This window comes from Ursus arctos, unplaced genomic scaffold (assembly GCF_023065955.2).
Source record: "Ursus arctos isolate Adak ecotype North America unplaced genomic scaffold, UrsArc2.0 scaffold_24, whole genome shotgun sequence".
NCBI lineage: Eukaryota > Metazoa > Chordata > Mammalia > Carnivora > Ursidae > Ursus > Ursus arctos.
In genome coordinates, this window is record NW_026622919.1 from 21708569 (window position 1) to 21723345 (window position 14777).

The following is a 14777-nucleotide window of genomic DNA, read 5'->3' on the forward strand; positions in this document are numbered from 1 at the left end:
TTCCCAGCGTGTTAATAAATGGTTAATGAGGGGCGCCTGGGTGGCACAGCGGTTAAGCGTCTGCCTTCGGCTCAGGGTGTGATCCTGGCGTTGTGGGATCGAGCCCCACATCAGGCTTCTCCGCTAGGAGCCTGCTTCTTCCTCTCCCACTCCCCCTTCTTGTGTTCCTTCTCTCGCTGGCTGTCTCTCTCTGTCTAATAAATAAATAAATCTTTAAAAAAATAAAATAAAATAAATGGTTAATGAAGTGCTCATTCTGTACCACAGAGCATAGCTAAGATGATATTTGTCTAGAAAGTGTTCATAAAAGGTGATATTGCCCGTTGCTCAACGTAGTCTCACACACACACACAAAACCACATTAACATTCCTATAGAGCTTTTCATTTAGACAGAACTTCCCTGTCAACTCGGTCTAGTTAATAATTTAAGTAGTTGTTACTTGTACACCTGAGAAACTAAATGATTTAGTGTGATACATGGGATTACCAGATATGAGTAGATTAGGTTTGCATAATTTCTGATCAGTATAATCTTGGTTAGTTAACTGTAAGTAGCTGGCTAGAAGACCAGCTGTCTGATGTGTACTCTCCAGATCTGTAACAATAAGATCATTTAAAAACACCCAGGATACTTATTTTTCTATTCTTTGTGGCCAGGGGTATGCATCTGGTTTATTTAGGAGCAGTTCTGCATTGAGATTCGGGTTAAAAAGGAGCCAAAAGCACAGCCCTAATTTTAAGATGCTGAAGATGATCTGATCTCATGGTGGTTATGTCTGCCAACTCTGATTCACTTCTAATATGGAAGATGTGGTCTTTATGTTCACATTAATAACCAAGTATGTATAGAGAGCTCTTATAATTTAATCTGTAACAGATTCTTGTCTAAACAGTCAAAGCTCTTCTTGTCCGTGATAGCTACGGGTAACATACATTGCTTTTAGCAGATTTGTCCACGAGATGATGGATAATAACCATAATGTTATAATTATACCTGAAGTCCTCTCACTTAAAACAGGGGCCTAGGGGCGCCTGGGTGGCACAGCAGTTAAGCGTCTGCCTTCAGCTCAGGGCGTGATCCCGGCGTTGTGGGATCGAGCCCCATATCAGGCTCTTCCGCTGTGAGCCTGCTTCTTCCTCTCCCACTCCCCCTGCTTGTGTTCCCTCTCTCACTGGCTGTCTCTATCTCTGTCAAATAAATAAATAAATAAATCTTAAAAAAAAAAACAAAAACAGGGGCCTAGTAAACCTGTGTCTCTGGTTTGATAATAAAGACATTAGCATACAGTTTTAATGAACAGTTCCTGCAAACTGATAGTCTCTTGTGAGGAATAAGAAGCTTCCAATTTTGATTTTTTTTTTTTTTTTTTTTGCATTTCAAAATTCTTTTTTTTTTGAAAATGTGGTGTAGTTTCTGTCAGCAGGCAAGTTTCAGAACCGTAAATTCAGGGGCTCCTGGGTGGTTCAGTTTGTTAAGTGTCTACCTTTGGCTCGGGTCATGATCTCAGGGTCCTAGGATCGAGCCCCACATTGGGCTCCCTGCTCAGTGGAGAGTCTGCTTCTCCCTCTCCTCTGCTGCTCCCCCTGCTTGTGATCTCTCATGCTCTCACATGCTCTCTCTCTCTCAAATAAATAAAATCTTAAAAAAAAAAAAAAAGAACCCAAAATTCAGAGCAGTCCTTAACATGTCATATGGCCAAAGATCTTCATCTAGTGCCTTTAAAAATTTTTTTAACAAATAATATATAAATTACTCATTAGCCCAACACTTTGAGAAATACAAAGGAGTAAACAACTGGTTTCCTTAATCCCTGCTCTTTCAGTGTCCACCCCTCCCCCCCTCTCCCCACAGAAAAACCCATTCTCCCCTCCAAAGGTAGCAGATGTATCCACTTATATCTAGATATATTTGCAATATATAAATGCATGTCTTCATGTATTCATATTTTATATTTTTTAAAAATGAAAACATGATATAAATACTCTCCCACAACTTGTTTTTGTTTCTGTCATTTAATAATCATTGACCTCTTTTTAGGTCAGTTCATGCAGCTCTACCTCATTCTTTTAAAAGACAGCTACGTGGACTAGTTCATCAATCGAATGTACCGTATTTAAGCATTTTTATTTACATATATCAAGATTGTTTCTAACTTTTCATTATTTCAGTAATGCTGCCATGAACATTCTGTAAACCATTTTTACTCCCGCTTTTGCTTCTGCAGGTTGTAATACGTATATCTTTTATTTTAATGGACACTGTCAAATTATTCTCCAAAAAAATTGTACCTATACATATCCCCATTATATGAATGGAATTATCCTGTCTTAACCTCTCCAGGACCACTCTGTGCTTTTTAGCTTTTTTTTTAAGAGAGGGAAGAGTGCAAAAGGGAGAGAGAAATCTTAAGCAGGCTCCATGCCCAGTGCAGAGCTCGACATGGGGCTCAGTCTCAGAACCCTGAGATTAAGACCTAAGCCGAAATCAAGAGTCGTACACTTAACGGAGTCACCCAGGTGCCCCTATGCTTTTTACCTGTTTATTATTTTTAAATTTTATTTATTTATTTGACAGATATAGCCTGAGAGCACAAGATGGGGGAATGGCAGAGGGAGAGGGAGAAGCAGGCTCCCCGTTGAGCAGGGAGCCCAACTCGACTTGGGACTCCATCCCAGACCCTTGGGATCATGACCTAGCTGAAGGCAGATGCTTAACCGACTGAGCCACACAGGCGCCCCGTTTTTTAACTTTTTAAATAGAATTATATTAGGAGGTGTTGCTCAGGAGGGTTTGGGATATCTGTCATAAGACTTCGAAGCCAAAGGAAGTTGGGAATAAATCCTTTTCAGAGAACCATACTATAGGTAACCATATCCCAAAATCTACTTTCACTATTGATTTTAACAGCCAGCCCCCATGTTCTCCTCCAGGAATTTAGTATTAAGGGTTTGGGTTTGTTTGTTTTTTTTCTTTTTTTGTATAGCAGTGAGTTTTATGTATAATTAGACCCTGTTTTCTTCCACATGATGTCTTAGCATCTTTTTGCTTCCTGGTATTCTTTATCAAGGGTAGGGAAGGCGAGGTCTACTTTGCTTAAACCTGGGCAACCTAAAGCCAGTCCAGTTTTTCAGCAGTCTGTTGATAAGAGATGGGGAAAGACTTTTATTGAAGCAATCAAGAGGATCCTTAGACACTAGCAGACCCTTCATTCCATTTCAGTTTTCTTATCTCTTTGATTTTAACCATTCTGATTGTCAGGGAAGGGCCCCTGGCTGGCTCAGTTGGTAGAGCATGCAAATCTTGATCTCAGGGTCAAGAGTTGGAGCCCCACGTTGGACCTGGAGACGCCTTTGAAAAAAGAAAAAAGTACAACATAGTGATTTGACAATTGCTTACATTATGAAATGCCTACCACAGTAAGTGTTGTTATCACGCATCACTTAACCATTCTGGTTATGGACATAGGTATCTCAGGAGGAATTATGTAAAGGGTTAAAGTGTGGAGAAAAGGACCACTGTGGACACGATCTAAGGTACTTACCCTGAAGATTGTGAAAAGCAGGAAGGTGCTCAGTATAATGTAGTTTATTATGCTGCCTTATTCTGTAGATGTTGTAGATATATATTTATACATGTACTGATTTTTTTAAAAAATTTAAGTTAACTTTATGATATTTGGAAGAATAAATGCTCATCGTGAGCCCCCCACCCCAACAAAAAAACATCTCTCTGGCTAAAACCCTGGAAGCCTAGCCCATCAGTTCTTGTATTTGGGTTTCTAAAGATAATTACCTCCCCTGTCAAGTATGTAAAATAAGTAGAAATCAGAGTTTACAAAACAATAGCAGACATGTAGTTGGACTTAGTATGGAGTGGTAGAAAGGACTTAAGCACTGAGGCTTATCATTCCTCTAACTAGGGAGCCAAATCAGGACTGGAAAGACCAGGCTCTTTTTACATGAATTGAATACAGGAGCACAGTGGCTATATTTGTCTTCCCTCTTTCTTTTTAATGTACTGTAATGTCAAAATCCAGGTGAAAACCTAACTCATTTGGGATCTTGATATTCAGAACCCCAGTCAGTACATTCCAAGAATGGAATGAGGATTGCTGAGGTATGTGCTTCCAAGAGTCTCCCGGGTCTGCATTTGGCCTCTAGCCTAATGTTTCATGTCTGCCTATAGTGCTTCCTTTTGTGGAGAAAAGGTTACTATAGTCGAACTAGGATCGTTACCTGTAAAGCTGCTCACCTGTGTGTGTCCCCCCCCCCAGGTATAATACACTGTATCTATATAAATTGCTCAGGGATTAGTGATGACTTTGCAGAAACAGGATCTTTAGATTATGATATTCTACTTAAAGGTGCCATATAGCAGAAGACAGGAAAAGGCAGGGGCATTTCAGCAATTCAGGAATGTTTGTTGCATTAGAAAAACTTACTGTTTTAGGAATTGAGGTGCCTAAGTTGGGGATATCTATATTGTGAGTGGTTAGTAATCTGTATTGAAGAAGATGGGAGATTTATTCTATAAAAAACAGTCATCAGGATGGTAGCAGGGCCACCTCAAGGGAACAAGAAAGGCATCCAGCCTTTCCCTGTATGGACGGATGTACAAAATGTGATATACACATACAGTGGAATATTTTTTTGAAGATTTTATTTATTTTAAAGATTTGTTTATTTCTTTTGGAGAGAGAGCATGAGGGGTGCAGAGGGAGAGAGAATCTCAAGCGGACCCTCCACCTAACTTGGAGCCTGAGGTGCGGCTCGATCCCACGACCCAAGATCACCACCTGAGCTGAAACCAGAGTTGGCTGCTTAACCGACTGTGCCACCCGGGTGCCCCAAGATATATTTTAGAGATGGGGGAGGGGGCACGAGTTGGGTGAGGGCAAAGGGGGAGGGAGAGAATCCCAAACAGCCTTGCTCTGAGCATGGAGCCGGATGGGGGGCTCCATCCCATGACCCTGATATCATGACCTGAGCCAAAACTGAGAGTCGGTTGCTTAACAGACAGCCACCCAGGCGCCCCTACAGCAGAATATTATGCAGCATTAGGAAGGAAATTCTGAGACATGTTACATCGATGAACCTTAAAGACATTATGCTAAGTGAAATAAGACAGTTACAAAAGGACCAATACTGGAGCGCCTGGATGGCTTAGTCTTTTGGGTGTCTGACTTGATTCTGGCTCAGTTCATGATCTTGGGATGGTGAGATCGAGCCCTGCAGGTTCCTCAATCAACGTGGAGTCTGCTTCAGATTCTCTGTCTCCCTCTCCTTCTGCTCCTCCGTCTGCTCTCTCACTCTCTTTCTCTCTCATATAAATAAATCTTTCTTTTTTTTCCCCAAAATGGTGATTTTATTAAAGCATGGGGACAGGACCCATGGGCAGAAAGAGCTGCTGCCATAAATCTTTAAGAAAAAAACACAGAAGGACAAATACCATATGATTCCTCTCATAGGAAGCACCTAGAGTAGCCAAGTTCATAGAGGAAGTAGAGTGGTGGTTGCCAGGAGTTAGGGGAAAGGGGAATGAGGAGTTGTTGTTTAATAAGTGTGGCATTTCAGTTTTGGAAGATGAAAAAGTTTTGGAGATGGGTGATGGTTATGGTTGCACAACAGTGTGAACGTACTTAATGCCGCTGAACTATATACTTAAGAATGATTAAAATGGCAAATTTTATGTTATGTGTATTTTATCCAAATAGCAAAAAGGTTTTAAAAAGCTAGATATTCACAACACATTACTTTTTGTCTGATGTAATTAATTTTTAAAAGTTTTTTATTTTAATTTACTTTTATTTTTTTTAGAGAGAGAACATATGAGTGGGTGGGGAGCAGAGAGAATCTTAAGTAGGCTCCACATCCAGCGTGGAGCCCAGTGTGGGACTCAGTCTCATGACCCTGAGATCATGACCTTAGCCAAAATCGGGAGTGGGCTGCTTAACCAACTGACTCACCTAGGCGCCCCTTGTCTGACGTAATTGTTAACTGAGTTTATTCCAAGTTCCAAAATGTGACTGATAGTCTCTGATGACTAAGCAACAAAATTTTGTTCTTTTAAGCTAATTCAGAAGGTTTTTACACTTAAAGTAATTATGGAAGAAAAAAATCTGGCATTCATTCTTCTCCAAATTAATGTTTCCTGACCTCCCTTTTGTAACATTCTGGGTATCTCCAGTTATCTCAGGGAATTTGTAAAATTCTTAAGGCAAAATTAACTTTAATTTACTTAAATCTTTGAAACACATGCTATATTACACTTGTTGCCTCTTGCAGAAGAGTTTAGCGTATTATTCAAATCACAATGACCTTTAAAGGGTGTTCATGAGTAAAGAGGGCTTTAAACAGATGTGACCCATTCACTTATTTGCCAGGATGCTCTGACCTGTTTTTACAGGTGGCTTATAGTGTAGAGAGTTATCACACTGTAAGCAAATCAATTACTTCAAATAATGCTTCAAAATAAATATTTAACTTCTGTAAGACTGAGAAGAATTCTAGGCAGTGTTTCCTGACAATGATTAGATGAGTTTTGTAATTTCCTAAATTAGAATTAAATATATAGAGATTTAGCATAGTTACTAATTTTTAGGTATTATTATATTAATCTTTTTTCCTTCATAACTGTAAAATTCTTTATAAAGTTACCCTTCCCTTGTCTTCTTTTGATAACCAGAAGTGTGAAAATTGTTTTTTTTACTTTTAACAAATTGTATCAGTTAGAAATATTTTTTTATCCCTTGATATAAGTAATTGAACTTGTGTGGTACTTACACATACATTCTCAAGATTACTTTCTCCCCCAGTGTTTTATATGGGCAGTGTTATGTTGTAAGTTACTCCTGCTTTTTGTGTTTGCTCAAAGGAAGTTCTCCGTTTTCGTGCATGTATTAACATAGGTATTTGTAGGTAAAAATCAAGAGAAAGTACTTTATCATCTAATAAAGTTTGTCTCCCTCTCTTTTAGGATATTTTCTTTTCTGGATGTTGTTACTCTGTGTCGCTGTGCTCAGGTGTCCAGGGTAAGAATGGTTGAGATGATTTTAAGGGTACCCCTTCCTGATGCTGAGGATACCAGCCTCTGTAGTAGGCAAACCCTTTACTTCAGATGTTAGTTGTATGTTACATTTCAGAGGATGGTATTTCATGCATGGCATTCCCAAACCCGTGTAATTCTACAGTGGGATTCTGCAATATGTGCTGTCTCTAACTTTAATTTTTTGGGAATCTTAATTATTTGTGTAATGCAAATAGAGGAAACATTTTCAAGGAAAAGGTATTAAACATCCAAATCAAAAAGTTAGGCTCTACTCAGAATTGTTAATAAAATAGTGTTTCGTTATGTTCTTCTAGTTCATTTTATATGCGCGCACACACACAGGCACACACGCCCACACACACGGAAGGCTCAAGGCGCTAATTCTCATGTTACTTCCCCATATTGCTTCCTCAAAAGATAATAGCTAGAATTTAATTTATTTAAAAATTGTAGGGCAAAACAGATTCCATTCTTAAAGTCCGTTTTTAATTTCACTTAATTATCTGTTTTTGTCGGTTGACATTGTTGTGACAAAACTGAAACATCATAATCTTATTGGCTGCCAGTAATACAGAGAATAGATTCTGTGCTGTGGGAAAATTGCTTTCTCTTTTGTAATACAGATCTATAATGATTAACTTAGAGTGAATGAGCACATGCAGTCATCATTTTTTCATAAACTGGACAGTGGCTTTTGGCTCGTTCATTTAGTAAACATTTATTGACAAACTACTGTGTACGAGATACAGTCCTAAGTGCTGGATATGGAACAGGGTTATACCATATTGTGTTTAACTTTGTAGGTGCACACAGGTTTTCAAATAACCGACACTACTCCCCTCAAAAAAACCCCACAAAACTTGCCATAGGAAATTCACCGTGTCTTGCTAACTTTGATGTAATTTCTGTATCCCAAAAGCCATACTCAGTCGGTGTATCAGCTACTTTGGAAACAGTCAGTAGTATTTTGATGATTTTTCTTCACAACTTTTTTGTGCCTTGTATTTGTGCTGTGGACATGGCTGGTACAAATCAATAGGGTTTCCTTAATATCTCCGTATGAAGCTGAGGCCATCATTGAGAAAAAAATACCCAGACTAATGTCTAAACCTTTTAGTTTAGTTGCAGTCTCATCTCATGGGTGTTGATTTGAGTGAATTTTAATTGTTTTCATTTGCAGATTCCTCTTCCCTATCAATGTTTTAACTTAAAGGAAAGCACACCACCAGTTTTCATTAAATCTGGAGAATTGGTACATCAGTACATGCTATTGTTCTCTGTACTTGAAGTACTTAATGAATTAGGTTTGTTTTTTTTTTTTTTTAAAGACTCTAGAAAGGAACCTATGATTCCTAATTTTAGTCTCAGTTTGTCATGTTTCCTTCTTATTGGAGAAAGTAAGGAAATGAGAAATATCAAATCAAACCAGAAGTATATTTAGCCTAAGAATCTAGTAAACATATGGTCTTTAGAAGTTTTATCTTTTGTCTCCCATGGCTAGCCATTTAAGAAACCATGAGACCACAAAAAGAAAAGCAACATTGAACTCCGGAAAAAACCTTAAAGATTTCCAGAGTAATAACTTTACTTCCCCTCATACCCCTCACATATTTCTGGCTGATGGTGTAACACCCTGGGGCTTGGAAGTGTGTCCACAGTTTCCTTTTTAGTGTCTCAGTATTGACTCCGTTTTGATGTGTTGTAGTAAGAGATAATATTCTAAGTTTATACCTCAACAATATTAAGACTTTTGTTTACACTTTAATATAGAAAACTTTTAAAGGCTTTCTTACTAAAATATGATACACAACAAGTTAAGTCTTATTGGACTCATTTTTTCTAATCCTGAAAAGCTGAAATTCTTGCCTCTCTTTAGCTTAATTGAAGAAATGTATAAGAAGTCTGAAACGTTCACTGCTTTAAAATTTCCACTTATTCAAGTTAGAAGGAAGGCTGACCAATCCTTGAAAAACATGCGTCAGTGAGCAAATTGGTAATGAGGGAGGCAATAAGATTCTGTTGTGTAAATGGAGAAATGAGTGTCTTTTCTAAGTCCCAGGTCACTGTATCAGTTTCATGTCTGACCAGCTGATTATGGGCAGCAGATATGTATATTGAACATAGCCATATTCAGAGTACTTGACTCTTTCTTTGGTTTCACCTCATCTTGCTCCTAGTTGAAGGATGGAGTAAGAGACTTGTTTTTCATTAGCAGAAGTATCTCATTTGGAGATTAGAAACTAAATCTTCCAGGGGCGCCTGGGTGGCACAGTCGTTAGGCGTCTGCCTTCGGCTCAGGGCGTGATCCCGGCGTTCTGGGATCGAGCCCCACATCAGGCTCCTCCGCTGGGAGCCTGCTTCTTCCTCTCACACTCCCCCTGCTGTGTTCCCTCTCTCACTGGCTGTCTCTCTGTCAAATAAATAAATAAAATCTTAAAAAAAAAAAAAAAGAAAGAAAGAAAGAAAGAAACTAAATCTTCCGGTTAGGAACGAGTTTCTGGCTGGGATACTTACTACAACCTGTCCTCTCCCGACCCCCCCCCCCAGCTGCTAGTTTCTGTATCCACTCATTTATGAGATAATCTAATTGAATAAAATATGAATCAGCAATAAGGCAGACCTTTTGAGAGTTTATGGTGGGGGGCTGAGAAATTTTTTGGTCAATTTCAATAATTAGTTTGAATTGTGAACTTGAATATTGCTGGTCTACCCCCTTGAGCTTCTGCTCATTTTGTCTCCATTTCTTCAAAACAGGCCTGGAATGTTCTGGCTCTGGATGGCAGTAACTGGCAGCGAATTGACCTGTTTGATTTCCAGAGGGATATTGAGGTATAATTATGTGGTGTGTGGCCCCATTTCTCATGTTAGAATGTAATTACAGCATGGAACAGATTAGCCCAAACCATAGAAATCTCCTTTCCCTGGAGAGAGAAACTATTAATTTCAGTGCATCTGAACTTCCTGGGAACCTGCAATGTTCCCAACAGCTTGCTCAGGTTTTGAGAATAAGCAGAACTATTTTACTGATGGAATACTAAATTATTTAGTATTAATAAGGCTAAAAATTTTTGTTTTTGTTTTTGTGGTAGAAATGTGAACATGTGTTTGCTCATTTTAAGGAAGTCTTTTTATATTTGCTTATTGAAGAATGAATAGAGTTAACAGTTTGTCGGGGGATTATATTTGCATAAATTCTAACTGGGATGAGCATTCGGTCTTTGGGAGCCTATAGACAGTTTTTGTGGAGAATAAAAAAAGAATAAAGCCAAAGTCATTTAATGCATTATTTTTGCTGGGGAGAGATTTTTTTTTTTCTCTTCTCACTTCTTCCTCATATTCCATCTCTCAGTATAGCCTATTATCTCTAAAACGGAGAAGGATAATGGCTTAAGCTTAAATTATTTTAACATGAAACTGAATTCTGTGGTCCTGGTTTTCTTGTCAGGAGAGTGGAAACAATAGGTTCTTCATCGTATTACAAGGATAAAATGAGGTTTAGATTTAGATTTAAAAAATTTTAAGTTCCGGGGGAACTTGTGTGGAGGATCCTTATAAGAAGTTTTTCAAAAGCCTCACATGAACTTTCTGTTAGAAATGGAACTCTCCATTTCTAACAGAAAGTGCTTTTAAAATAATACCCACTGACATTATGCTGGATTTTTGTGTTTTTCACAATTGTCTAATCTTCATGGATATAAATGTTTAAAGCAACATGACCCACAAAAGTCATTCAGCAAGCTTCTGTTAAGTGTCCGTCGAGTCTCTGCTGTATTTAGAGCGCTATAGTAAACACTTTGGAAAGGATTCAGAAGTAATAAAGATAACCAGTGTCCTTCAGTAGCTGCAGTTCAGCCAGGAGGGCCGTCTGCATTAATACAGTGGCACAAGAACCTACAGAGCACCATGTCCTCAACTGCAGAGTATCTCACAAATTGAACAAAATAAGACAGGGTGTAAGCCTGTGTCAGATAGATGAGTTGACCAGGAAAGCTTTCTCAAAGTAAGGTGAAATTTCTTTCTTGAATTAATTCGGTTTTGAAAACAAGTAGAAGCCTCTTCTTTGTTTATAAATTATTTAAAAATGAGGATGTGTTCTCTTCAAAAGCAATGTGGTGCCTTATTTTTCTGTTTTGTTTACCTGTCTCTTTTTTACAGGGCCGGGTAGTGGAAAATATTTCAAAAAGATGTGGGGGCTTTTTACGAAAGTTAAGCCTTCGTGGGTGTCTTGGAGTAGGAGACAATGCATTAAGGTAAGAACATAACTATTGATTAATTGATCTTCTTGGCTGAAATAAAGAACAGCATCATCTCACCCAGAAAAAGCTAAAATAATTTTTATATTCTTAAGCTCTCGGAACCCAAACACACATACATTGCTTATAACATAAAAATATCCAGTACTGGGATGTATGGTTTTGAGAATAAAACAAGAATAAGTACTCCCCACCAAAAGCCCGATCCTCATATCATAAATGGCTCTTTTGGAGCCTTGAGTAAATTTTTTTTTAATTTGTCTACTCAGAGTTAGGGTAATCTTAACGCTGGTTGACAGAGAGATCAACCTTTAAAAGTTCGTGGTTGAAAATGAATTTATTTGTAAATGTGAGCTGGTTTTGTACAAATATCCAATATTATCAATAATAATATCTTTTATTATTTTTTGTAATGCCTAGAATTGTGCCCATTTCTTTTCAAACCTTTAACTTTCTTTCCTGTAAAGGACCTTTGCACAAAATTGTAGGAACATTGAAGTACTGAATCTAAATGGATGTACAAAGACAACAGATGCGTAAGTATTTTGTTTTAGAAGGGTCTGAGTCATAGCCCCTGTGTCTTGCCTATACTAGCTTTAAATATGGGCTATTAAAGATATTTAGTAAATTTCATTTTGGTCTTACAGAGGAAAGATAATATTAAAAGGAGAAAACAACATTAAAATAGAAATGGCGGGGTGCCTGGGTGGCTCAGCCATTAAGCATCTGCCTTCGGCTCAGGTCATGATCCCAGGGTCCTGGGATCGAGCCCCACATCGGGCTCCCTGCTTGGCAGGAAACGTGCTTCTCTCTCTCCACTCCCCTTGCTTGTGTTCCCTCTCTTGCTGGCTCTCTCTCTGTGTCAAATAAATAAATAAAATCTTAAAAAAAAAAAAATCAAAGACTGAGAAGCGAGTCTATTAAAAAAAAAAAAAAAAAGAAATGGCATGAGAAACTTGTTTTGGAATCTGGCCCAAATTCTATCTTGATATTTTAAAGTGAAACTTAAAAATTATAGACCATGGGTATGCAGTAGGGATATTAATAATATAAATTACTAGGGCTACTTATATTTCAAGAGGATACTAGTACTTTCATTCAAAAGACAGGGTAAACACAGGTGCCTGGGTGGCTCAGTCATTTGAGCATTGACTTTGCCTCCAATCTGATCTCAGCGTCCTGGGATCGAGGCACCACCACCCCTACCCCCCACTTCTCTACCCCCGTTGTTGGGCTCTGTGCTCAGTGGCGTGTCTGCTTCTCCCTCTGCCCCTCCTCCCTGCCCGTGCACTCTCACTGTCTCAAATAAATAAACAAAATCTTAAAAAACAAAACAAAAAAAACATGGTAAATAGATAATTCTATAAAAAAGTCTTACATAACTAAACGACTTATTATATAGAGAGCATTTATTAAATGACCCTTTAAATGTACTGTGTCTGTGTCAGTTACAATATAAGTGAAATAAAGTAATCCTTCATCCTTGAGATCTTACTCTCACAGACATAATAGACATGGAAGGTAGACATAAAAAACATTCGGTACCCCCTCAAAAAAAGTTCAGTTCCAGGGTATCGATTGGTAATAATAGGTACCAAATAACGTTTAAAATTACATAGGGAAATTATTTCCTATTGTGAAGTAAAATGAAGCCATTGAGGAAGCATGTTTATGCAGGGTGGGGCCAGGATTATTCAGTGAACGTTCCTGTTCAAAAAGGCTTCGTGAAGGAGATGGGGTCTTCAGAATTGCTTTACTGAAGGAAAAGTAGAAGACACTCCAGACACAGGGTACAGTTTACTTCATTCCTTTCATTCTTTGACGTCACAACATTGTTAACTTTTATTTTTTTTTTAAAGATTTTATTTATTTATTCGACAGAGATAGAGACAGCCAGCGAGAGAGGGAACACAAGCAGGGGGAGTGGGAGAGGAAGAAGCAGGCTCATAGCGGAGGAGCCTGACGTGGGGCTCGATCCCAGAACGCTGGGATCACGCCCTGAGCCGAAGGCAGACGCTTAACCGCTGTGCCACCCAGGCGCCCCTACAACATTGTTAACTTTTAATACAAGAAAGTGTCTGTAAGACAAGAACTATGGTTATTAATTCTACTATGGTAGAATACAAGAATACCTGCAATAATAAACATTATTTCTGTAGATTGACTTGACCCTTTAACATGAGAAATAAATCTAACCCCTCCCTAACCATGACTTTATACCAATAGCCTACATTTATTTTTATTTTTATTTTTTTTAAAGATTTTATTTATTTATTCGACAGAGATAGAGACAGTCAGCGAGAGAGGGAACACAAGCAGGGGGAGTGGGAGAGGAAGAAGCAGGCTCATAGCAGAGGAGCCTGATGTGGGGCTCGAACCCAGAACGCCGGGATCACGCCCTGAGCCGAAGGCAGACGCTTAACCGCTGTGCCACCCAGGCGCCCCACCAATAGCCTACATTTAATTACCCGTTTATTTTTTTCTTTTGAATACTTAATGTTATAGAGATTAAGAATTTGACCAGTTTGGTATCTAGAAAAGTGACATACAGTTTACACTTTTTTCTAGGAATCTATCCTATATGCCAAAGATAAACTGACAAAAATGTAGTATAATTTATGTACAAGGCTATTGATTTTTACTGTTTGTAATAACAAATACTCCAGTATTTTTTTTTAAAGCATTCTTTTTTTTTTTTTTTAAGAGTTTATTTATTTATTTGACAGCGATAGAGACAGCCAGCGAGAGAGGGAACACAAGCAGGGGGAGTGGGAGAGGAAGAAGCAGGCTCATAGCGGAAGAGCCTGATGTGGGGCTCGATCCCGGAACACCGGGATCACGCCCTGAGCTGAAGGCAGACGCTTAACCGCTGTGCCACCCAGGCGCCCCAATACTGCAGTATTTTTAATAGCAAAAGACGGGAAACGATCCAAATGTCATTCCGTAGAGGACTGTTAAATAAAATAAATGAGGAGATATATAGTATTCTTCAGTGATCTCCAGGACATACTGTTACGAAAGCAAACTGCAAAGGAGTTTGTGCAAGATAACTTTTTGTAGGGGTGCCAGGGTGGCTCAGTAGATTAAGTGTCTACCTTTGGCTCAGGTTATGATCTTGGGGTCCTGGGATCGAGCCCTGTATCGGGCTCTCTGCTCAGTGGGGAGTCTGCTTCTCCCTCTCCCTCTGCTCCCCTCCCCCCGCAGCTCACGTGCACACTTGGACGTGGGCTCTCTCTCTCAAATAAATAAGTAAATAAAATCTTTTAAAAAAAGATACTTTTGTAGGGCCTGGAGACAATATAAATAATTACTGCTCTTTATATTTTTAAAAAGAAACAGTGGGAAGATAATAATCAAAATGGTGATTTATGGGTGAGAGAAAACACAGGGATGAAAGGGAGACTCTGAAGTATCATGTTCTATAGTTTTACTCTAATAGCTAGCTATGTAAATGTTTTACATAATTAAAATATGA

The 14777-nt window shown here is 38.6% G+C and overlaps 1 protein-coding gene across 4 annotated transcripts in view; it reads left to right on the forward strand.

Annotated features, from left to right (window-relative positions):
• Positions 1-14777, forward strand: part of FBXL20 (F-box and leucine rich repeat protein 20) — an 88849-nt gene that overhangs the window by 48081 nt on the left and 25991 nt on the right. For all 4 annotated transcript variants that reach the window (XM_026512966.4, XM_026512967.4, XM_044389270.3 and 1 more), the window contains 4 exons: positions 6978-7032; positions 9804-9878; positions 11205-11299; positions 11770-11838. In XM_026512966.4, coding sequence (XP_026368751.1) covers positions 6978-7032; positions 9804-9878; positions 11205-11299; positions 11770-11838 — 294 coding nt within the window. The remainder of the gene's footprint in view (positions 1-6977; positions 7033-9803; positions 9879-11204; positions 11300-11769; positions 11839-14777) is intronic.